Raw genomic sequence first — 23,942 nt, forward strand, 5'->3', positions numbered from 1 at the left:
GGACGGCCACTGGAGCTGAAGAACCCAGCGAAGGGGCTCGTGTGGACCTCCCACACCGTGCAAAGTCACACTGGCCACTGGCCAGTTTTTGCATCTGTAAAGTGTTACTTGATCACTAGAGAAATAATCAGGCCAACCCAGGGCATTTCTGGTAAGGAGGCTCTGAGGAGGAGCCTCTTGAGCTGGAGCCGGGTGACTCAGGCTGTGCCGAGCGCTGTGTGGTCTGCGAGCCCACGGCTGCCTGGCCTTCTGCACCGCGCTGCCTGGAAGCTGCTCGGCGCTGCTGCCGCTGCTTACACACTTTCCCCACCGAGGGGCTGCGCAGGAGCCCCTGGCCCCACTCTGCAGCCACCCCAGTGCCCTCCTGCGAACACAGCTCACCGTGGATCTGTGTTCGTGTCCCGTGGCCGCTGTAATAAGTGACCACAGCCTCAGTGGCTTAAAACCACATATGTGTGCTGACAGCCTGCAGGTCAGAGTCCAACACGGGTCTCACTGGGTTCAAGTGAAGGTGTGGCAGGGCCCCTTCCCTCTGGGGCTCCGGGAGAGATTCTGTTCCCTTGTCTTTTCCTGCTTCTCGAGGCACCTGCCCTCCTTGGCTTGGGGCCCCACCTCCACCTTCAAAGTGTGCCCCTCGGGTCTCTGCTCCTGTCCTCGCATCCTCTTCTCTGACTCTCACCGCCCCTCGCTCCCCTCGTGAGCACACCAAATCCATAGTCAGATGCAGGATTATCATCTCACTTTAGGATCCCTGGTCCCATTAGCAAAGTTGCTTTTACAGTGTATGGTGGGGTAAATAGTATGTCCCCAAAATTCATGTCTACTCAGACCCTCAGAATGTGATCTTCCTTGGAAATAGGGTCTTTGCAGATGTAACCAAGTTGCGGTCACACTGGAGTAGGCTGCCTGCCCTACTGCACCGTGCTGCCCGGTCAGTCACTGGCAGCTTTGTAAGAAGAGGGACACTTGGACACAGACACGCAGCCAAGGAACACAGGACCCCTCCCAGAGGCTCTGGAGGGAGGGAGGCCCTGTTGATGACTTGATTTTGGACTTCAGGCCTCCAGAGCTGTGAGAGCGTCAGTTTCTGGTGTTTGAAGCCACCCGGTCTGTGGCCCTTTGTTATGACAGTCCTAGGAAGCTGATGCACTGTGTGAAGTGATGTGGTGAGGAGAAACCGCCGAGCCGGGAGGGGCTAGAAGGTTGGAGACGGATGTGGACGGGGGCCAGGCTGGGGCTTTGAATCCCTGCACTGCCTCTTAGCTGTGTGCATGCGGGGAGGTTAGGCAGCCCCTCTGGGCCTGGGTTCCTTCACCAGTGAGAGGGGAGAGAAGCGACACATACACTCACCGTCAGTGTGAGGGCTGCGCAAACACAGTGTGGGCCTGCATATTGTAAGTTTGATTCAGCAGGTAGTGAATGTGGCCTGTGAGGGCCGGGTAGGTGCTTGGAGAAAGGACGTGGTTCCTTCTCCCGTGATGGCAAAGCGGGGGTTGAGCTAAGGCCAGTGCAAATTTCCAATTCAAAGGTGCGGGCAAGGGGAGGCAGGTCTCAGCCTCAGCTGGGTAGGAAGTGTATTAGTCTGCTCAGGCTCTGTAACCAAGTGCTGCAGACCAGGGACTTATCAGAAATTGATCTTCTCACAGATCTGGAGGATATAAGTCCAAGGTCAAGGGGTCAGCAGGGTTGGTTCCTCTGAGGCCTCTCTCCTTGGCTTATAGATAGATGGCTCTTTTGTCACTGTGTCTTCACAATGCTGTCCCTCCATGCGTACCTGTGTCCTAATCTCCTCTTCTCATAAGGACAACCAGTCAGGTTGGATCAGGGTCTACAACAATGACCTCATTTTACCTTAATTCCCCACTTAAAGACCTATTTCCTACATACAGTCATACTCAGAGGTACTAGGGACTGGGATTTCATCATAGGAATTGGGGGGACACAATTCAGCCCACAACAGAAGTACAAAATATTCCCTGGGATTTTTCACTAGATGTTGGCTATTTGGAGGGGAAATATATGGCTTTTAGAACATTTTCTCGCAGACAAATCTGTTGCTACCTGACATGATCTGTTAGTTAGGCTTTGCTGCCTGAGAAAGCACCCCCAAACTGTAGGGTCTTCAAACAATGGCTGTGCAGTCTCACCGGGGCTCACCGAGCAGCCGTAGGTGACTGCCAGCTTGGCTGGGGCTGAGGGGGAGGTTGCTGGCCCACAGGCCTGGCGGTGGATGCTGGCTGTCAGCTCCGGGTGCCCTCTCATCCTGTGGCAGGCTAGCCTGGGCTTCTTTACAGCACGGCTGTCTCTGAGAAGGAGGGACTGACAGTGGGGGCTGCAGACACCTTAAGTGCCTAGCTTGGAACAGGTGCCCCATTGTTTCTGCCATCATCTACTGGCCAAGGTAAATCACGTGGCCAATGCAGGCACAAAAGGGCAGAGAATTAGACTCCACAAGTCTAAGGGCAAAGGTGTGAGGACTCAGAAAGGCGTGATTCATTGGGAGCCTTGACTATGATGATTCACCACATGGTGGTCATTACTCTTCTGAACAGACATTTTTAGCTTTGGCTTGGATTGAAAGCAAGACCCTGTGAGCCACAGACCCCAGTCATTCAGCTGATGACAACGGGATAGGGCATGTGCGGCAGGATGAGATGGTTCTTGCAGTCGCCCCCAGGTCGGAGCACCGGCTGGGATTTGCACATCTGCAGGTCTCCTGATTTGCTTACTCACCCAGCCAGAGTCTGCCAACGATTCCGGAAGGCCTGCCTTCCATTAGGGGGTCTTTATTGCCCATTTAACAGGAACACTGAAGCCACCCCATCATTTGGAAATAGATATCTCAGTTTATCCTGGTTTAGGCAAGATGGAAGACAGAGCCCTGGCATGTTCTACTCAAGAGATCACTAGGGATGAATGACTTCAATTGTCATTGCCACGTAGTTTCTTGGGACTCAGAGATGATTCTGTTCCGGCAAGCAAGCATTTGGTGAGCACCTGCTGTGTGTCCACCACAGCGTCATAAAAGGAACTGATTGATCCTTCCTATTCCTGTTGTATAATCCTGTGCAAGAAAACACCCAAAGTTTAGTGCCCAGAACAACAGCGGTTTATTTTGCTCATGCGTCAGTGGGCCTAGAGGACCCCCTCCACGGCGGTGCGTGCTCTCATGGCCACAGGTGGGCGCTGTCGGCTGCCAGCTCCCCTCCACAGGGCGGCTTGGGCTTCCTCACAGCATGGCGGTGTGGGTTTCCAAGAGCAAGTACCAGAGGAGGAAGCGGAAGCCGCCAGCTTGTTAAGGCCTGGCACGGCATCACTCCTGCCTCGTGCAGTTCAGAATCAAGAGAGTAATGTCCTTGAAAATTTATGTGTTCATGGAACCTCATGAAGCAGCCTTCTTTGGAAATAGGGTCTTCGCAGATGTAATAAGTTAAGAGGACGTCATGGTGATTTAATGTGGCCCCAATCCAATGAGAAGAGAAAACACAGATCAGAAGCTCCAAGGGGCAAGCAAGGATCCTTCCCCACAGGCTCCAGAATAGTATGGCCCTGCTGGCACCTCGGTATCAGGCTCTGGCCATGGGCACTGTGAGAGAGTGAGTTTTTGTTGTTTCAAACCCCCAGTGTGCGGTCATTTGTTGCAGCAGTCCAAGGACACTAATGCACCCATTCACCCTGCTTTTCAAACTTTGACCATGAATGCTACTTATTTGACTATCTTCTGGGGTGGGACGATGGGGGGTACTCCATACGAGGTAATGCTTGTCATGGACAGTATTTATAGAGACAGGAGTGTTGACATTTTGGAGAACAGTGATAGAAGGGATGATTCCGAGTGAGCCTTCTCAACAGTTAAATCGTTTACTATGGTGGCACTGTAAGTGGGTCTATTATGTTCCCATTTTACAGATGAAGAGTCTGAGGGACAGAGAAGTCAAGGCACTTGTCCCAGGTCTCAAGCCAGGAAGTGGTGAGCTAGAATCCAAGGCCCAGCAGGGCACCTGGGAGCTCAGTGTCATGAGATGTGTGGGGGCCCCTCCCCAGCAGGAGGGATGGGGGCTGTGATTCCTGGGCTTGGGCTCCAGGGAGACCAGTTGCCATTCTCTTGGTGCCCCTCTCCCTTGGGCTGGCACAGAGGGGTCCAGCTCATGTGAAGACCCAGCACACACCCTGGGGGACACTGTCTGGGAGAGAACAAGCAGCATCTGGAGGCCTGGCTTCCTCCCAGGCTGACAGAAAGGTTAGAATCTTCCAGAAACACCACACCCTGGGTGTGAAACCCAGGGCCCATCCTTCCTTGGAAAAGCTTGGTTTTCACCTAGGGAGAAAGCAGTCCCCGTGGCATCGTTTGTCAGAGGAGCTGGATTTCCTGCGGAATTCCCGGTGTGGTCATGGCGTTCCCCAGCTCCTGTGCTTGGGCACCGGAAAGGCCAGAGAGGGTGGAAACCGTGCTGATGGCAGAAACCCAGGCGGGTTTCGGACACGGGTGAGCAATGTCAAAGCAGCATGAGCAAGGAATCTTCTATGAAGTTGTGAAATGGCCTCTCCCCTGTTTGTAAAGATATAAAGACTCTTTTCCATGGATCATCCCATCAATCTGGCCTTTGGGCGTGTCCACCCATGCCTTATTTTCCTGTTCATGTTGCCTTGGTCTCACTTGACTGACCAGAGGTGGACATCTGGTCCACCAATGGGCCAATTCAACTCTCTGGGTAGGAAGTTAGAAGTGGGAGGAGTCTGGGCACAGCCCGAGCTGGTCCTGGAACTAGGGAGATGTGGGCCCCCAGGCTGGTGGGGTGATCATGTTCCCAGGGAAAGGGCAAGGCCTGGCTGCAGAGGGAGAAGTAAGGGACCCCTGCACAGAGAGGTGAGAAACACACAGGAGGTACTTCCAGGGTGCCTGGCACCCTCCTGGGCTAAGTCTAGCTCTTTGAAGGTCTTGACTGTGCTTGGGTTCACAATGACCCAGTATCCTCCCAAGATACCCTAACTTGAGTGGGTTTCTCTTACGTGCAACTTGAGTTCATCCAGACATTGACCAGATTTTCCCAACAGGGCTTGCCCTGCCCCCAGTAAGGTGCCTGCCAAGATAAGGTGTGGAACTTACATCTCACAAGTCAGGCAAATCCTTCCTGCTGAGCCCCTGGAGGACCACACAATTGGCACCTGTCAACACAAAGGCGTCACCACCTTTCCTGTCCTTTCGGTTCCTCATCATAAGATGGTAGCCCCATGTCTCCTTGACTCAGATTGTTAGTGGTCTTTGCTGGTGAGCTGAGGCTCAGGGACATTCTGCAGGGTGTGACAGGCACAGACGGGATGCTAGAGCTCCCCAGCTTGGCTCATGATGTCTAGTTCAAGAGATTCCAGTGAAAACAACCGCTAAAGAAGGTATTGGTGTGAGTTCGAGACCCATCAGTTCTGCGGCAACCGTGTAGAGATAGGAAAGACATACGCTGATCTTTGCCTCCAAGGATTAAATCTCCATGGCCATCTGGTGTGGCCCCACGGTTCTATACTGACGTGTCCTCCCATCAGCCCACCCTGGTTCTGCGGAAGTGGGGTGGGGGGGCAGAGGGATGGAAGCTTTCAGGATGTCATGACCAGGCCCAGGCATTTCTTTTTCCAGGCTGGGCTTCATTCTGACCAGAAGCACCTTTTCCTTTGTCTCAATGTCTCCATGACTTAACTCCTGCCTGGGTAGCAAACAGGATCCTTTGCTGGGATTTCCAGGGACAGAAGTAGCCAGTTTTTTCCCAGGAAGATTCTTGGGTGCATCTGGTCCTTTCCCATCCAGGATCTCCCAGAAGCCCGTGTTGCCCATGACACACCATCTTATTCAAGTTCAACTGTTATTTTTCGGAAATTAGATTCTAAGATTGCACAATGATGGAAAAGTTGGTCAAAATTGAATTTCTCTGTCCCTCTTTTTTACTTTATCGGCTCTAATCACATTATTAACTAATACTTGCTATGTACCAGGCCCTATTCTAATTATTTTCCATATATTAACCTTTTAATGTTTTAACGGCAGCCCTGAAGGAGAAAGATGCTGTTATCAGCACCTCCCATTTTACAGATGGGGACCCGAACACGAGGCTAACAGCTCGTAAGTGGAGGAGCTGGGATCAGAACCCAGTTTGATGGATCCAAATGATGGCACCGGCCAGCCAGCTGTGGACTCAGTCTGCCCCTTGAGTGACCCAACCTTGGGGGCAGTTGTAGTTCAGAGAGGCTGGTGAGCTGAGCCCAGACACAGCTGCTACATGGCGGAGTCAGGCTTCACGCTTATGCGTCTAGCTGCACCAACGGGGCTCATTCTGCAGAACTACCTGGCTTAGCCCCCTAAGAAGGACAGGGGGTCTTCTACTAGAAGACCTCCTGTTGAGTGTCTGCTCAGTGCCAGGCACTGCGCTGTGTTTTCACATATCTTGCCTGCAAATTTTGTATTTCCCTGTTAGGAAGTGTGATCTATACCTCTCTCCTTGACCCTAGGTGGGATCTGTGATTCCATCAGGTGTGGCAGAAGTGATGTTCTATGACATCCAATGCCAGGTCATCAAGGGTCATGCACCTGTCACCTGGTTTTCTTGGGAGGCTTGCCCTGGGGGAGTAGCCCTGAGACTGTCGTCCTAGAAAGGCCATGTGGAGGCACTTTTGTCAACAACTCCAGCTGTGCTCCCCAGACCGGGTGAGCCAGCGTGGGTGTCCAGCCCAGCCAAGTCTTCAGAGGTCTGCAGGTCAAGCCAACATCTGAGGGCAGCCACAGGAGGGACCCTCTGGAAGACCGTCTCACTGGGCCTGTGCCAGACTCCTGACCGACAAACTTAGGAGCAGAATTAAATGGTTGTTTCCAGCCACTACATTTTGGGATAATCTGTTACACAGCATTTGTAACCATCATATCCCATCTGAGAAATGTTAGACTAATGGGCATATTAAAGAGAAATAAAATAGCTCTGAAACTCCTGGTGGATTCACACAGCAGCAAACCCAAGCCTCCTAATGCCCTCAGGTGACCTGGTTTAGAGGCCAAGGTCATGGGCCCTGGTCCTGGGCTGCCTCAGTTGGATTTTCAGTCCCACCACTTAGTAGCCAACTGGCCTTGGGCAAGTGCCTTCACCTACTTGAGCCTCAGTTTCCCCATCCATAAAACAGGGCCAACAGTGGCCCCTCCCCTCATCAGGTTGTGAGAGGGTCATGGCCAGTGAGCCCTGGGCACAGTGCCCAGCCTATGTAAGTGCATGCTGCGAGTGAGGGCATGATCAGATGCCAGGCCACAGAGGCTAAGGGGCCAGACAAGAAGCAGGGGGCAGATGAGAAGACCACGGAGGGAGAGGAAAGGACAGAGGAAGGCTCGGGGTTGTTCAGGGAGCCAGGGCAGTGACTGCCAGGCCAGATGGGAGTTGAGAAGCCGGCCAGCGGATGGCATTGTTGAGAGGCGCCCTCAGGTTGCAGGTCTGCCAACAGTGCCCCCAGGGTGGAAGGGTGTTCCCAGAGCCCCGCTGGACCCGCACGGAGCCACAGAGTTGACTTGCAGAGCATCAGTAAGGCCGTGGAGGTCAGAGTCAGCAAAGCTGTGGCCATGTCAGCATGACACCCCACCCAGTGCTGGGCCAGTGAGAGATCTGATCCTCTGCAGCTCCCCCCCCCCCACGTCTATTCCACTCCCCTGCACCCAGTGTCAGTGGCGCACGTGGTAGCAGCAGTTGAGTGGGCAACAGCATGAGTTCAAATGTCAGTGCCTCCCCTTGGGAGGTGTGTGGCCCCCTCTCTCTTCACCCAGTTTCCTGATGGTGATGGCACCAGCCTCCGAGGGTTGGTGGGGTAGGGGGATGGGACAGGATGTGCACTGGCAGCCAGGTGCCTGAGAGCTGTCTAGTAATAGTAGACCGCCTCTTCTCCCTTTGGGTTTGCTCTTTGTCGAACCAGGGACTCTTCTGGAACAGTCTGGTCACCACTGAATACTCCAGTGCTTGGAACGAAGCCTGGCACATAGTAGGTGCCCAAGTATTGGATAATGACAGCTGAGAATGATGCTTCAAACACTGAGAAGAAAAAAAGTAAAACAGAAAAGGTAACAGAGGATGTCTGTGTTACTCTTTATCTGCATTTGAGCTGCACCAAAATCTTACGCAAGGGTTTCTGGCTTTCCAAACCCATGTCACACATGCCCTGCCAGTCACCCTTCTACCCTCATCCCTGCCCCCAGTCCCCATCTTTGTGCCCCTGGCACCCATGCTCTGACCAGTCTGGGTGCCCCAGCCTGACACCCCCAGAGGGTGCCTGCTCACACCGCACAGCACAGGGCTGCTGCACTCGCTCCACAGGCGCGGGCGGACTCCGTGGCTCCATTCAGGGTTAAGCAGCAGGGGAGGGGGGGTGCCGGCTCCTCTGGCCCTTGCCGGCGCTCAGCAGGTCCACCCTGGGTGGTGCCTTTGCTCCTCTGGCCTTGACTTCGTCACCAGCCTACGAGGGCTGGATTTACATGTTTCATGGTGATTTCCCCTGGCTTTAAATGGACGCTTACTTACCTGCACATACAGGTTAAGGATGCTAAATGCCTGCGGGCAAATGTAGTTAAGAGCAAGGTTTGAACGTGCGCGGCCTGCCGTTCACTAGCTATGGGACTTGGGACGGTCTCTCGTCCAGGTCTCAGCTGCGAGATCTGTGAAGTGGAATAATTTCCACCGGGCTGTAATCCTGTGAAGTGTCCGGGGACAGAGACGGTGAAGCGCCCGGCCAGGCCGCGGTTTTCCTGCCGGCTTGCGGGAAGGCCTCCGAGTCGTCCCTGTTCTGCACCCTGGGACTGGCGCCTGCGTCTCAGCGCGGCCTGGGTGTAGAGGGTGGGAGATAGTTAGGAAGCTTGTATTCTGCGCGACGGGAGCCCCCGCCCCTGCCGATTTTATTTGCTAGGATCCCGGAGGTCGCCTCCCTGTTCCCATTTTCCAGCTGAGCTGCAGAGAGAGTTGGGATTTGGGAAGTTGGCAAATCCCCGGTGGAAAGTGCTTGGCACCTCGCGGGCGCATGGGAAGCGCTCAGTGGAAACAGTAGTTTTATGGTCACGGTGAGGAAACAAGAGTGTTCTCTTCTCAAGCCGGGATCTTAGCACGCGGGTGGTCCGCCCTGATCGGCGGCCCCTAGACCCAGCGCTGGCGCCGCCGGGTGTCCCGGAGGCTCGCGGGGCGTGGCGATAGAGGAGGGGGGGAGACGTGGTGACGCAGCCCAATCAGCACCGTGGGGCGTGGCCCCCGGGGCCCGGGCAGCCTATAAGAGGCGGCGCGCCGGGCGCCAGGCTCCAGTGCATCCCTCGGCGGCCCGGGAGTCCCGAGCCCCGCCCTCTGTGCCTGCTGTGCCCCCGCTGCCGCTGCTGCACGACGCAGGAGACGCCGGAGAGGTGGTGCTTGGAGTTCTGCGGAGGTAAGTGTGACCCAGTTTCCTCTCCTCTCTGCAAGCGGCGACCGGAGGAGCTGAAGGAAGCTGAGCAATGCCATCTCTTGGCTCACTGTGCGCGGGCACTATGCTGGGCGCTAACGGCATCCCAGAACCGGGCTCAGCGCCGTACCCAGCGCCGTGCCCTTTCACAGATGAGGAAACCGAGTCTCAGCGAGGACAAGTCGTTTGCCCGAGATCTCACAGCTAGGAAGCGAGGGAGCCGGGACTCAGAGCCAGTCCGACGGCAGGTCCGAACCCCTTGAGGCTCTGTACTTGAGCCGACTTTGTGAGATTAGCTAGCATCTGTTGCGTTCCTGTGTACACAGTGGGCGTCAATAAATGGGAAGCTGATGGCACAGACGTGGCAGGAATTTGAATATGTCTACCCACGTGTGGATGCCCCGGTTGATCCTAACGGTGTATGCAATCTGCTCAGCAGTTTACAGGGCCACGCCCCTTTATGATTTCATTTGCTACAACCTGCAAGGTAGCCTTCCTCTTCCCGTATTTCAGATGAAGATACTGAGGGTCAGAGAGGTGAATTGAGCTGTCCAGGCGGAGCTGGAGCTGGGACTGGAACCCAGCTCTGCCTGCCTCCAAAGCTCCAGATTGATGTGTCCAAGTACGGGGCATGTCTGAGTTCCTGCAAGTTCGGGAACACCAGTCCTGCGTCTACAGCCAGAGCGGGTATCTGCATATACTCCTGTGGGGAAGAGTAGTGCTGGGAGCTGAGGGCTTGGCTCTGCAGTCCTGGGGAGACTGGCTGCCCTAGGTGGACAGAGCCATGGTCAGCCCCTCCTGCAGTGTAGACCCAGAGCCTCCCTCACCAAAGTGCTGGGTTGACAAGCCGGAAGGGGCTTAGCTGATACCTGCTCATTGAAGTCCAGCTTGAATTGGACATCTTTTAGTCAAAAGGTGAGCTGCTGTTCTGGCTGAGAGAAGCATCTGGGAGCCTGTGCAATGCCCAGCTTGCCTTGCGACCACGGTGGGTTTCTGTTTCCACCTTGAGCATTTGGGCCCCTTGTTCTGGTGGAATAGGTTGAGCTTGCCTTTGTCAGCGGGCATCCGGGGTCTAGGGTCTGACCAGTGAGTGACCAGTCCCTACGGAACAAGAGGAGGGCCGTGCCACCTCCCAGATAGACCAAGGGGGCATCTCCTAGGGTTTCTGTGGGTTTTGTGGAACTGATTTTGTGCTTCCTCCTCTGACCCGGCGGTTCCCACACAGGAGAAGGAGCAGAAGGTGTGGGGGCTGGAGTGCTGGTGTGGCAGGTGTGAAGCCCCATGCCGTGCCCTTTACCTGCATTATCATCTTTGCAACACCTGGGTGATAGGACTCTTGATGCCCATTTCACAGAGTAAAACACTCAGGCTCAAAGAGGTGACATGCACACGCAAGGCCCCCTGGCTGGTGTGCCACTGCACTGTCACATCTGCTTGGTTGCAGACCCTACACTCCTAACTGCTGCCTCCTGCCTCCTTAAAGACACTTCTCTGCCCAACCACTAGCTCCACCTCTGCACCTGACCTTCACACAAGGTGTTGCTTTGCCTGGAGAGGGGCTCCAGGTGAAACAGCTGTCAGCAGAATTGAGCCCAAGCCCCAAGTCTCCCACGATGCACCCTAGCAGGAGAATGAAGGGGGTGATGTTGATTTTTTTATATTCTCTTAAGATCTAAGAGTAGGAATAGTAATGACATTTATAATCATACCAATAGCTGACATTTACTACCAGTAGGATACACTTACCATGGCCAGACGTGCCCAAGGTTACATGGGTGATCCGACTCTTTTGTGAGGTGGGCACACACTGGGCGTGGGTCACTGCTGGCTCTCAGAGTCCTGCCTCCAGACCAGAGAGCAGAGCTGGCTTGGTGGGGGAGGCCAGGAGTCTCAGCAGAAGAACATGAGGCCTCTGGAAGTGCCCATACTCGCCCCTTCCCAAAGACCCCACGTTGGAAATCTGGCTTTTTGTAGGTTGCATTTGAAAACTGGCTTTTAGAGGCCGGACCCCTGAATGCTGACCCCTGTGGCCTTGCAGGAGCAGGAACATTTATTTTCTCTGTCACCAGCGTGATTTACTATGTATCGGAGGTGCCTCTGTGTCTACTTGCTCCCGACCTAGGAGGCTTTTTTTGTTTTTTGCAAACTCACTGGTTTTTGATTAGTCCCAGATGTTATAAACCCAGCATTGCTCAAAGAGGCTGATGGTTTGTCAAGAAAGGAAAACACAACATAGGCATCGTCTCATCTTCGGTTCATGAAGCTAAATGGATGCTCAGACCTTCACAGGATGGGGGTCCAGAGCCTCTTATAAAGTCCGAAGTGGAGCCCGCTCTGCTCTGTAGCCCAGCGGCTCAGACAGGTCTGGGTGGGGGTTGGTAGGACCAGCCATGCCCTTTTTTCTTTGTTTTCCTTGAAAAAAAACTTTTATTGTGATAAGATATACATAAATATAAAATTTACCACTTTAAAGTGTACAAGTCAGTGACATTTAGTATGTTTGCAATTTTGTGTGGCCATTACCACTGTCTAGTTCCAGAACATTTCCATCATCCCAGAAGGACACCCCCTCACCATCATTAGCAGTGATCCCCCTTCTCTTCCCCCAGCCCCAGGCAACTATTACTCTGCCATCTCTCCCAATGGACTTGCTTATGCTGGAAGTTTCCCTGCATGGAATCATGCAGTTTGTGGCTTCTTTCACCTAGCATGATGTTTTCAAGGTTCACCCATGTTGTGGCATGTGCCAGAGCTTCACTGCTTTTCATGGCTGAGTAATATTCCATCATCATTTCATTTATCCATTCTTGCACTGATGAAAGTTTGGGCTGTTCCCACCTTTTATGCTCTCGTGTATTGTAGTAATGCTGTCAACCTTTGTGTGCACATTTTTGTTTGAACACTTTTAGTTGGTTTGGGTCTATACCCAGGGGTGGCATTGCCAGGTCCCTTGGTGACTTTATGTTAAATGGGTTGAGGAACCCAGGCTCTCCTCTTTTTGGCTTCCTTACTGACGAAGCATCGACTCAGGCCGTCTCATTCCACGACAGATGAAGGCCATCTCGCAGGCACAGGGAAGTCCAGCCTCTGGGTGCCTTGTGGGAGGTGTTGCCATTTCCTCAGGGTCACAACAGCAACTGGCAGGGAACCCTGTCTGCAATGTTCCTTGGAGAAGCCCTGCTTTACGTCTCAGGCTGTGCGCTTGCGGGTACTAGCCAACAGACAACCCCCTTTCAAGGCTGTGAGGACGGACAGTTTCTCATGATCCAGCCAGAGCAAGATTTGTCTTCTCTGATTGTCTCAAGTGCTGTGTCAGCTTAGGCAAAAACCACAGATTCAGGGGAAAAGGAATAGTCCTAAAGAGGATTAGGCAACTCCTGAACTGTCATTTAAAAAAATTACAAATTATGAAATCCCACAGTTTCAATCCAAACTTCTGGACTGTGTCCCATTGTGAGTGCAGAATGGCAATATCCCAGAAGGAAAGAGAATAGAGCTCCCATTTAGCTTGCTGTCAAGTGGGCCTGGAACTGAGCCTACCTCAGAGTTCTTCTGGATTGGAAAAAACCCACTCGATCTCTCTAGGCTCAGGAGCTGGCATCCAGCTGAGACTGACCCAAAAAGAGACTGAGACGCCCTTCTTGAGCAAAGAGGCAGGTTCTCCGGCAGGAGAAGGTGATGGTGGGTGGGTGGGGAGTTGGTGAGAGTGCATTAAGCTGAGGGGCCATGTGTGTGCAAAGGCCTGGAGGTAGGGAGGGGACTGGCACCCTTGGAGAATGGCAGGAAGTTTGGTGTGGCAGGAGTCTAAGCATCTGTCTGCAGGGCAGCTCGGGTTTGCACTGCAGGTGGGTGAGCTGGGCTGAAGTAGGGTTTCCTGCCACAAGCTTTGAGGTGGCATTTGCACTTGAGAACAGGTCACTCCGCAATGAGCAGTGTCCCCCAAAATGTGGGGAGCCCATGTCTGCTGGTCCCCAAGGTGACTGAGCATGTGCACAGATCCAGCAGCAAAGACCCCAGGTCCAGGAGCTGCTCTTTCAACTCTGTCGTCCTGCTATGGCGAGGCAGACGTCTCAGGCGGCGCCCTCTGTCCCCATGGCCTCCCCCCAGCCCTGAAGCCCCTTCACAACAGAGAGAGAGCGCTCTTTACAACAGAGCGTTTTGGCTGGCGTCAGTGCGCAGCTGGGAGGTCCTGCCCTGGTCGCGTCTCCATTGTGTTACATTTTGCTCCTGCCTGGCATTCAAGGCAGAAGTGGTCAGGTTCTCTGCCAATGGTGGGGACAGAAAGTTACCTTTTACAAGTAAATTTTTTTGAACCCCCCCTCCCCCAGTGCTGGGCAGCCTAAATGAAAATACAAAATATGTGTTAGTACAGATGGTAGGAAGGTGGGAAAAGCTTGGGAAGATGTGCACCGAGGTTGGAGGTGGGAATTGCTGGATTAATGAGGGATGTGAGGAGACTTGAGATTTGAGGAAATTTATTATAATCTGGAGCATCAGTTCTCAATGTTGTGGGGGTGTGTAACTCGTTAGAAATGCAGATTCTCAGGCCCAGCTAAGGGTGGGGCAGGCAAACTGTGTTTAAATGCGGCTTCCAGCACTTTCTGGGGCAGGCTTAGATGGGAGACCCGCTGCCATGGAAGGCTGCTGAAGACCGCCCTGGAGCCCTGGCACGAAGATGGGGCAGGGGCAGCTGGCTGGCGGGAGTGGCTGTGGAGCTGCGGGGAGGTTCTGCCCACAGGGCCTGGGGGGACCAGAGGAGTCACATGGCACGAAGGGAGGGAGTGCTTGGGAGCCCACCTGGGCCACCGCCATCCAGGGTCGAGTGGTCCCCTGAGCACGAGCTGCTGGAGTTTTCACGGCCTTGCTTCTGGGAGAACGCCCAGTTTGTTGGCACTCACTGCTCTGGGGCCTGCGCAAGTGACGTGAGGATTCTCCGTCTTCCTTGGGGCATTTTCAGAGCCCTGTGTCCAGGAGCTTGTGAGCTACTTCTATTTGGGAGCCCTAAACACGCCCTCTGAAAGAATGAGTTGTTTCCACAACAGCATTTCAAGTGTGTGTGTGAGTGTGTGTGAGTGTGTGTGTGTGTGTGTGTGAGTGAGTGTGAGTGTGAATCCTCTGCCTCCTGCCCCAACCTGCCTGTCGACACAGCCAGTCTGTTCTCACCGGGGGAAGCACCGGGCCTGCTGAAAACTCTGTTTATTCCTGGGGATCTGCAAGTCTTCACTGGGACCGAAGAAGATGTTTTCAGCTTTGGCCTCAGTGGACAAAGTGCCCTCTCAGCCTTGGGATGAACTGGGCCCTGTCTGGGAGAGCCCCGTCTGGTCCAAGTGGAGGCCCCCGCCAGCCTCAGGGCCTTGTCTGGGCTTCACTTTGAAGGGCTGCCCTGGGCCGGGCCCCAGCCTTGTCTCAGCCTTGAGGCCCTTGCCTCCTGCAGATTCAGACTGGCCTCCTCACGGCCAGCCAGGCTTCTCGGCTGCTTTCTGCAAAGGAAGCCAGAGCGGTTTCTGCTGTTTTAAACAACTTGGTATTAACGTTTAATGTACTAGAGAGCAAAGCATTCCCACGCGTTGCCTGGTTGGCAGTTGTCACAGAAGGCACGTGGTGGTTCCCCCCGACTGGCTCCCCAGGCCCTCCTCTGGCCCCACCCCGAAGCATAACCGTTTCCAGACTTTTAATGGCAGAGCTTGGTTTTGCCTGGGTTTGAACTTTAGATAAGCAGATGATGCATGTTTAATCACGGGAATCTGGCTGCTGTGTGCTCCTGCACGTTGCACGCTGACAGGATTCCAAAGCATACACCAGACCTATCGCCATCGGCTCCCACGCACACTGACACTCCTCTTTGCATTTAGGGTGAAATCACTCCTTGTGGCTTTCAAGGCCCCTAGCCATCTGGCCTGTCCACCTCTGACCCCATTTTCCCCGCTCTACCAGCCTCGCGCTGTCCCTAGTCCTGCAGAAACAGTGACCACCTCTGAGCTTTCGTGCTTGTGGTTCCTGCTGCCTGGAGTTCCGTTCCCTTGAGATCCCAGTGGGCACTCGCTGTCCACCTTTTGTGTTTATCTATTGCTGTGATGTCTCTTCCCTGGTCCCATTCCCCAGGGCAGCCTGTCTCATTCACTCTCATATCCTGAGGGCTCCTTGGCCACCTGGGAATTGCCATCCACAAAGCAGTGTGGAAATTCCATAGCCTGGTGCTTTCGATTTCTTGACTCATGTGTCTTCGAGCTGGGTTCAGAACCAGGGTCCATGCCTCATCCTTGCAAACACCACCCAATACCTGTGAATCATGCATTTCTGGCAGAAGGCTGGTCCAGGTTCTGTCTGCCCTGTAGCCTGGAGCAGAAATGATCTGGAATGCCTGAGTTCACCCGGGAGTTGAAGGGAAGGGAGCAGGCCTCAAATCGCCTGGCTCTGCCGCCGGGCTCTTTACAGCCACTGTTTTTGTAATCTTCACCCTCTCCCTCCTCCAGCCCTGGGCAGCCTGCAAGGGAAGGACAGGGCCTGTATCCTCCTCCGTCCAGCTCTACTTCCACAGAGGGTTTACAGAAACTGGCTGGGTCAGGGCAGGCGGGGAACCCCCACCCCTGCGGGGTGTCTGGTACTAACCCAGACGCTCTTCCCTGGAGGTTCTGCCCAGGCCTGGGACCTGCCTGAGACACGCCGAGTGTCCGTCCGCCCTCCTCTCTGCCGCCACTTCATTCCTGGCATTTCTGAGTGGTTTGTGGGTGGGACTCCGGTCTGCCCTTGGCCGGGCTCACATTTTGAGTTCTCCTTTGTGCTTCTGAGGAAGAGCAGAGTCTGGGGGCACTGCCCGGCCCTCGGGGTCAGCTCTGTCGCACACGGGTGCCTCACTGAACGAGGCCGGCGGACATGGGGCCCATGTGAGGGCTGCCCCGGGGCTTTGGAAAGCTGCCGCACGGCCGAGCCAGGATAGGCAAACGGTCGGAGTGTGGCAGACACACTGCTGTCCTCAGGCGTTCCCAATGACCGTGAGCACGGTGCTTCTCTGTTTTAAGCCTCAGTTTCCTCATCTGTAAGATAAGCCTGAGAATCGCAGGGCCCCATCAGTCAGTGGAGAGGATGAAATCTGAGCTGCTGGGAATGGGGGGGCCAGGACAGCGTCTGCTGCTTCGTCTGCACTCACCACTCTGTTTGTGTGGTTAATGCTCACTGGGGAATAAAGTTAAACAAGCCTCTGTGCCAGCCCGTGGTGTGCTGGAGCCGGCTCATTAAGTTCAGTTATGTTTTCAGAAGGGTTGTGAGCCAGTTCAACACAACCATCATGAAACGTTCTATAAACTTACAGTTAAGTAAGTCATTTAAAACAGGTAACAAATACTGAAAACTTAACCTGCCCTAATGCTTACCTGCACTTGGCTGTCATCTCTGCTCTGGAGGCTGCTGGTGTCCATCCCATCCACGTGGTGGGAAGACCGCAGAATGGTGCATGATTGCCAGTCTCTGCCAGAAACGCTATGGCCAGTGACCTCACGCTGGTGGCTCGAAGTTGGGGATATTTGTACTAAGGGGACTGGCAAATACTATAAATCAGGGCACTTTGCTTTTTGCTTTTCTGAGCAGCCGGCACACCACGGTTCCAGCCTTGAGGTAATTGGTGGTCTAGCTGGAGACGCAAATAGTAGGAGCAGACACAACACAGGGTGGGGAGTTCTAGGGTGCTCACAGACCTGTTAACTCAGCTAAGACTGAGCCCTGGAGGGAGGTCAAGCTTCATGGCAGCAGTGGCATCTGAATGGGGTCATTGTCATCAGTGGAATGACCAAGTACATTTGTACAGGTGGTTCCTGGCCAGATGGTCAACATTAATGCTCCAGACCTGGTTCATGACATCTTGGAACCATCTTCCCGAGAAAGCTGGGAAAAAGTGGCCATAGCTCCAGGCACATACTGAGTAAAGTGTGTTTCAAATTCAGGGGAGGTTTATTTCCTGCCTCGCAAGCATTAGACATTTAATAGGATTTTTAAACATTAGATTTTGTCTCAAGGCAGAGGTGGGGCTTTGAAGTAATGTGGCGGACAGAGAGCAGTCCTGTTCTCGGCATTCCCCGTTAGTCATGCCGGCCCTTAAACACTGCGTCTGCGGTGCGTTCTGCAACAGCAGCATTTATAAAACCTAACGCTGAGTACTCACGTTCATGATCTCATTCATTCCTCATCCCACAGCTCAGCCATGACCACAGCCTGCCCCCTCCCTGGCCAGGCCAGGCAGGTTGATCCTTGTTCATCAGGGAAGACCCAGGTGAAGGGTCGCTGCCTCTGGAAGCCTCCTGGAGCTCAGGTGCACCCACAGACCTCTAGGCTTGTTCACCACTGAATCGCTCATGTCTGACAAGTCCCTTAATTCCCCTCTGCTTATAGACATGGAAACTGGGGCCCAGAGAAGCTGCATGCATGTCAAAGGCCACACAGCTGGGGGATGGTGTCAGGAACCAACCCACTCTCTGTTCCCAGAGCCCGTGCTACAGTCTGGAGCAAAGGAGCTGGCATCTTGCAACATCCTTACACGGCTCTTCTGATCTCACTGGGGGGAGGAAGAAATCTGTACATCATGCCGTAAATATTTATGGAATACCAACTCGGCAGACATTGGCGATTCAGTGGTGAATAAGCCTGCAGGTCTGGGGTGTGATTACGCAGTGAACCCGGGGTTAACTGAAGAGCAGGAATGAATCTGCCCAGCCTGGGCCCAGGGAGGGGGCAGCTTGGGGTCACGCAGTGAGCTGTGGGGACAGCATGTGCAGAAGCAGAGAGCCTGGCACAGCCTTGGAGCGGACGGATGACAGGCTTCGTCCTGAGATTCGTCTTTCTGGCAGACTTTCCTAAACACAGGCGGTGGCCCGGGTGAGATGACGCATCGAACTTAAGCCGAGTTCCCTTTCTCTCCACTGGGAACATGAGGGTCTGCTGAGTCCCCGAATGTCCACAGAGCCTGTCAGGATGGAGGCGTGGTTTTGGAGCTGAGATTGCAGTGGCACCGTGTTGAAAGTTCCTAAGTTCCCGGAAAGCTTGATTCTGCCCCAGACTAGCCACACAACCTCACAAATACCAGGCAGTGTCTCCTGGACTCAGTTTTTCAGTAAAATGGAGTTGAAAACAGCTACCTGCCTGGCAGAGTCCACACGCATCCAAAAGCTCTGGGCAGCACTGCAGGAATCTGACCTGCCCTTGCCAGGCTTGGGTTTCGCTGTTGCCCTGGGACTTGACAGCTTCGTTGGTCTCCCTTCCCCCTCCCTGGTGGCCCGATGTCTGATATGTTCTTCTGGGACACTGGTGCCATTATCTTATTTGTACTCTTATTAGCTCTGCAGCTGTGGCAAAGGAGAACAGCGTTGTCCAGAGGGCGTTTCTGCTGTCCCATACAGCCACTCGCAGCACGTGTTCCAAGCTACCGGTAAGAGGCCAGAGGTGGCAGAGCCTCGAGGACGGCCTCTCTAGGAATGAGGTTTGCTCTTCACGGCCCTGGGAGAATCAGAGAGCACCCAGCGATGTCAGACATCAGCTTGTCACATCTGACTCAGAGGCACGTCAGCAGTCAGATGGGTGCCAAACCTGGTCATGGAGGCTTGTTTTGGTGAAGTGTCACCGCGAAGGAAAGGTTTCACTTCCCTAGGCCAATACCCAGATGCCTCCTCATCGACAGTGCACTGTCTGCCCTGGAGGCCAGTGCCTGAGCTCCGCCGAGCCCAGCAGTCCGTCTGGGAAACAGAGAAGGGGTGCAGGACTGCAGTGTGAGATCGGGTTGCCTGTGGGGGGCCCTCCCCGGCAGGAAGCCCACTCCTGCGGAAGGCGGGGTGGCAGTAAAGAAAGGGCTGTGGGGCAGATGCCTTTGTCTGCTGCCAGTTGCATGACCTTGGGCAGGTTCCTGAAGCTGACCCCAACCTCTGGATCATCAGGAGGGCAAAAAGGGATAGCAGCCCCGGTCTAACCCTGCACATGCACACTGCACACACCATAGTCAGTGCACAAACACACAGATGTGTATATGTATGTATATATATGTGTGTGTGTGTGTGTGTGTGTGTGTGTGTGTCTAAGTACATATACAACATAGCCATAAACTATACAAAATTTGGTTTATGTTAAAATTTATGCAAGTCGTACCATTAGCGTAATATCCAAAACTTGCCTTTTGAGCCCATCGTGTTTGCATTTACTTATGCTGCCACTCACAGAGCTGTGGCTCGTTTCCTTTTACCTGCTATACAATATTCCACCCTACAGTTTATTTACCCATGCCCTACCTGATGGCTGTTTGGGTTGTGCACACTGGCGATTTAAACCAGGTTTTAGTCTAGTTGAATCACGGTGGAGTCACATAAGCAGTTTGCATCTCATGCCTTTGGGGGTGCCCTGCCCCTCAAGCTGTTTAAGTGTAAAATGAAGCAAATTGAGTGTTGTCATGATGCCAGAGCGGACGCTCTGTGACGCCAGCCTCTGCTCTCACTCCGTCTCCAGTCTTAATCCAGCATCGGTGTGTTTTGGCCTCTCTCTCAGCCTGGCCTTCTGCAGCTGGAACATGTTCATATATGGTGGTGTGACTAACCCGAGAGAGAACTTGGGGCACATAGAGGTTCTGCATTGCTGGTTTGATTCCCAGTGAGGCGAGTGAGCGCGCAGAAGTCCTTCCCCACTGTCCCTGGGGCTCTGCCCCAAAGGGAACTCCTTGGGAGGAGGGCACGTCTGGCCCACTCCGAAGAGAGCCAGGCCTCCCCTCTGGCCTGCAGTTATTTTTATCTGAAGCAGTGGCTGGGTCAGGACCCTGGAGAGCTTCTGGGAACTCTCAGAAGCAGAGATGGGGGCCACCCATTCCCATAGCTCCTTGGCCCCACTCTCTGCCTCCTGGAGTGCCTGCTGGGCCTGCCCCTCCCTGCCCTGCTCCATCTTGCCCCTGAGGATGCCCTCCTCTGGCTGTCGTTCTGCGGTTCCAGCCAACCTGGCTGGGGAGACCCTGGTTGTTGCTGGTGTGTGAAGAGTAGGGGAGCCTTGGTGAGAGGACTGGGCCTCTCCGGGCTCCGGACGGCTGGCATCGAGGCCCGGCTGCCACTCTCCATGCCCAGGTGGGATTCTGGAGCCCCGACCCCCACTCCCTACACTGTCGTTAGTCAGCCCTATCCCACTGGGTGGGGCTGTGGGCGCTCCTGGAGGCCAGGGACAGTGTCCTCTTCATCTTCATGTCCCAGGGTCTAGCACAAAGTAGGTGCCCAGTAGAGGTCATCAGGGGACTGGCCTCCTTTTCCTTGGAAATAAAGCAGAAGCAAGAGGCATAAACGAGCACCCTACTCATGCCCTGCCTTGTCGTCTTGGACCAGGAGGAGGACCGTGGTGCGTGACCCTTTAGTGGAGGTGGACCCCTGCCCCCAGGGAGAAAGGAGCGAGGTCAGCATGTGGAGACCCTGGCCCTCAAGGTGTCTGCCCAGTTCCAGTCTCGGTGCTTCCGCTTACCAGTAGGGTGGCCATGGGCTCATCCTGCCATTTCTCAGCCTCGGCTTCCTCATCTGTAAAAGGGAGTCAGGACAGACAGACCTCCTGGTTGTCGTGAGGACTGGAAACGGTGGGAATGAAGTGAGTGGCCCACGGAGGGGCTCAGGAGGGCTCTTGGGGGGAGCGCAGGCTCGGCAGGAGCTCCCCCAACCAAAGTCGGACCTTGGCATGTAAAGGCAGAAGGTGTGCTCCAAGGCCGGGACGGCTTTTCCTAAGAGGCGTGCCGGGGAAGGCAGGTTGGTGAGACATATTGTTTGGGAAAAGGGGCCGTAAGCCGAGAGACGAGGAAGGGCCATCCAGGCTGTTGCAGTGGACGTGAGGGCGTCGGCCTGGTGCCGTGCGGCCGTGAGCCCAGCTGATGCGATGAGCCGGAGCCCCCCCGGCCCCCAGCCCGGCACGCGCAGGCTCAGGGCTCCAGGGACGCTCTTCGGGAAGTTCCCCTCCAAGCCGGGCTACGAAGGTCCAGGAGGCCCGCCGCCTTCTGTCCCCGAGGCTCTGCTGCTGCTTTTGGTCCCTAACAGGTCACGGTCCTGAGAAGGTCATCAGGCACTAATTACCCACAGGAACCAGCCTCAGGGCCCCACCTGCAGCGACTGTAACAGGCTCAGTCTGGAACCGGCAGGCGAGGCCACATGATTGGTCATCTAGTGGTCTGCCGGGCAGCTCGGGGTGAGAGTGGGGTGGACACGCACCGCTCGGCGGCCCTCCTCTCCTCCCACTGTCACTGCCTCCGAGGATCGATGGGCAGGTGAATGTTGCTCAGCTGAGCGGCAGCTGGGTCCCCGGCTGGGTTCTGGGTGACCGCATCACAGTGATGTGGGTGGTGCCTGGTGGAAGGGCTGAGATGAGAGGGGCCGTGAGTAGTGATGGGTCCGGGGATGCCTGTCAACCACTTATGGTAAACGGAGTCTTACTGCACAAGGACCAGGAAGTTCGCTACTGCCGTCGGCTCCTGGCGACTCCCTTGCTGATGTGTAATGGCTTTATCAGCCTCTTTTGGGGGCAGGAGATGCCCCAAGTCCTGAGTGGGTAGAAATGCCAACTCAAAATTAGAAAAGATGAGCAAGAGAAGTTGAGTCCAGGAGAAACAGTCCCAGGACATCCTGTGGGGGGCCCGGGCGGCTTGCGGTCGCCTGAGTCCCGGCTCCGCCACTTCCTGGCTGGGTCATTTCGCTTCTGTGAGCCTCAGTTCCCACACCTGCAAAGTGGGAGAATGGGGTCGGCTCTGTTCAGTGCTCCGGCCAGCGCTGTCGCTGGGTTGGCACCGACCGGCTTCCTCCCCCGCCGCCCTCTGCTTCCTTTCAGAGCTCTCGAGTGCTTGCATCTGCCTCAGAGACCCAGGCTGCCCGTCGCCCCGGACTTGCTGCCGGCGTGGAGCCATGCGCTGTGTCCCAAACTGCATCGTCCCCGTGGGGCTGGTGTTGCTGGTCTGTGGGACCCAGGGCTTCTTCCTGCCCAATGTCACGCACCTGGAGAAGCTGCTCAGCAAATACCAGCAGGACGAGCCCCACTCCCGGGTGCGGAGGGCCATCCCCAGGTCGGACAAGGAGGAGATCCTCATGCTTCACAACAAACTTCGGGGCCAGGTGTACCCTCCGGCCTCCAACATGGAGTACATGGTGAGCGCAGGGCTCCCACCGAGGGTGGGGCCTGGGCTTTGCCCCCCTTTGGTGGGTGTGTGGCAGGTGTGGGGTCCCCTGGCAAGAGAGAGTCCCCTGTGCCTGCTCTTGACCCCTGCCCAAAGGGCATGCGTGAGTTCCCAGTGCAGAGGCCGCCTCACTGCCAGCACCTCATGTCACCTGTCCGCAGCCCACCCAGGCACCCCACTCCGGGCCCTCCTGGGCTGACCTTCGGGTGAGTCCAGTCCCCGCCCCGCCTCCTCGGAGCTGTGTGACCTTGATGTCTCCTTAGCCAGTGTGAGCTCAGCTTCCCCTTTGACAATCCCAGCTTGTGGAGTTCCCTTGACAGTCTGATGACCTGATGTCGTAAAACGCTCCCGCCTGGGTGGAGGCGTCACCGATGTTACTGTGCCAGCTCAGTGTCCGTGCTGAGCCCCCTCTGTCAGAGCAGCGATGGGAGGCCGAGTCCGGGAGAGACGACGGGGTCCTGTGGGTCTGCCGGAACCCTGCACTTAGTCGCCGAAGAGCATCGGCGCTCCGAAGCCCAGGCCCCAGCCCTGCCTCGGCTCACGGGGTCCGGTTCTGCCCGCCCGTGTCCCGTCCTCCCAGGACTGCCCCTCCGCTTCCTCTGGCGTGGCCGTCGCTGCTCAGAGCCGTGTGCTCTGACGTCGGTGGCACTCATGGACGGGACTGTGCCTCGTGCCTGCGAGCCCCTCACTGTCACTCTCTGTGCCCTCATCAACTGTAGGGCAGATGGGGGACTTCCTAGTTGGGCAGAGCGCCCCGGGGCGAGGCTGTCCTTGGGAACTCATTACACAGCCATTTCTCTTCTGCCCTCAAGAAAATTGTCCAGGCAGTTACCCTGAAGGGGCGACGGCTTGTTTTAGGAGGAAGAGCAGATGCCCTTTCAAACTACTAATGTGTCGGCGGCCTGTGCAGACCTTTGTAGGGGTAAAAATGTAGAGAATTAGAGGCTTTGGGTGAAGACTCTGCCTGCATCCATTCTGGGACCTGACGATTCGGCCCCAGGCCTTATGGGGAGAGGACACCCTCCACTTCTCTCCGGACAGGTCACCCCACTTCCTGTGCCTCTTCCCACCCAAGGCCCTCTTTGCCTCGGCCTGAAGCCTGCCCCCCTCGGGATCCTGGCTGCCTCCCACCTCTCCTCGGGAACAGGCTGGGTGTATGCTGGTCTTCCCTCGCTGCTCTGCACCTGTCCGGTGCTTTTCTGGAACATTCAGCGCAAGGGAAGAGAGCTTAGCTGTGCAGCAGGCAAGTGAGACACCTGGATGGCCCCTAAGGAGCCCGCCGTGCTTTCCTGCTTGCTTTGTGGCGTTTCAGGATTGCTATCAGGATCTGTGTCCTTAGGTCTGAGTCGCCCAC

The 23,942-nt window shown here is 55.2% G+C and overlaps 1 protein-coding gene across 3 annotated transcripts in view; it reads left to right on the forward strand.

Annotated features, from left to right (window-relative positions):
* The first annotated feature begins 9,277 nt into the window (after positions 1 to 9,277).
* Positions 9,278 to 23,942, forward strand: part of CRISPLD2 (cysteine rich secretory protein LCCL domain containing 2) — a 68,827-nt gene continuing 54,162 nt past the window's right edge. For all 3 annotated transcript variants that reach the window (XR_005032429.2, XM_036924150.2, XM_036924148.2), the window contains exons 1-2: positions 9,278 to 9,420; positions 22,246 to 22,559. Coding sequence is in view for 2 of the 3 variants with exons in the window: in XM_036924150.2 (XP_036780045.2) it covers positions 22,320 to 22,559 (240 nt within the window). In the remaining variant the exon portion in view is untranslated. The remainder of the gene's footprint in view (positions 9,421 to 22,245; positions 22,560 to 23,942) is intronic.

The sequence above is a fragment of the Manis pentadactyla genome, chromosome 15 (genome assembly GCF_030020395.1).
Source record: "Manis pentadactyla isolate mManPen7 chromosome 15, mManPen7.hap1, whole genome shotgun sequence".
Taxonomy (NCBI): Eukaryota; Metazoa; Chordata; class Mammalia; order Pholidota; family Manidae; genus Manis; species Manis pentadactyla.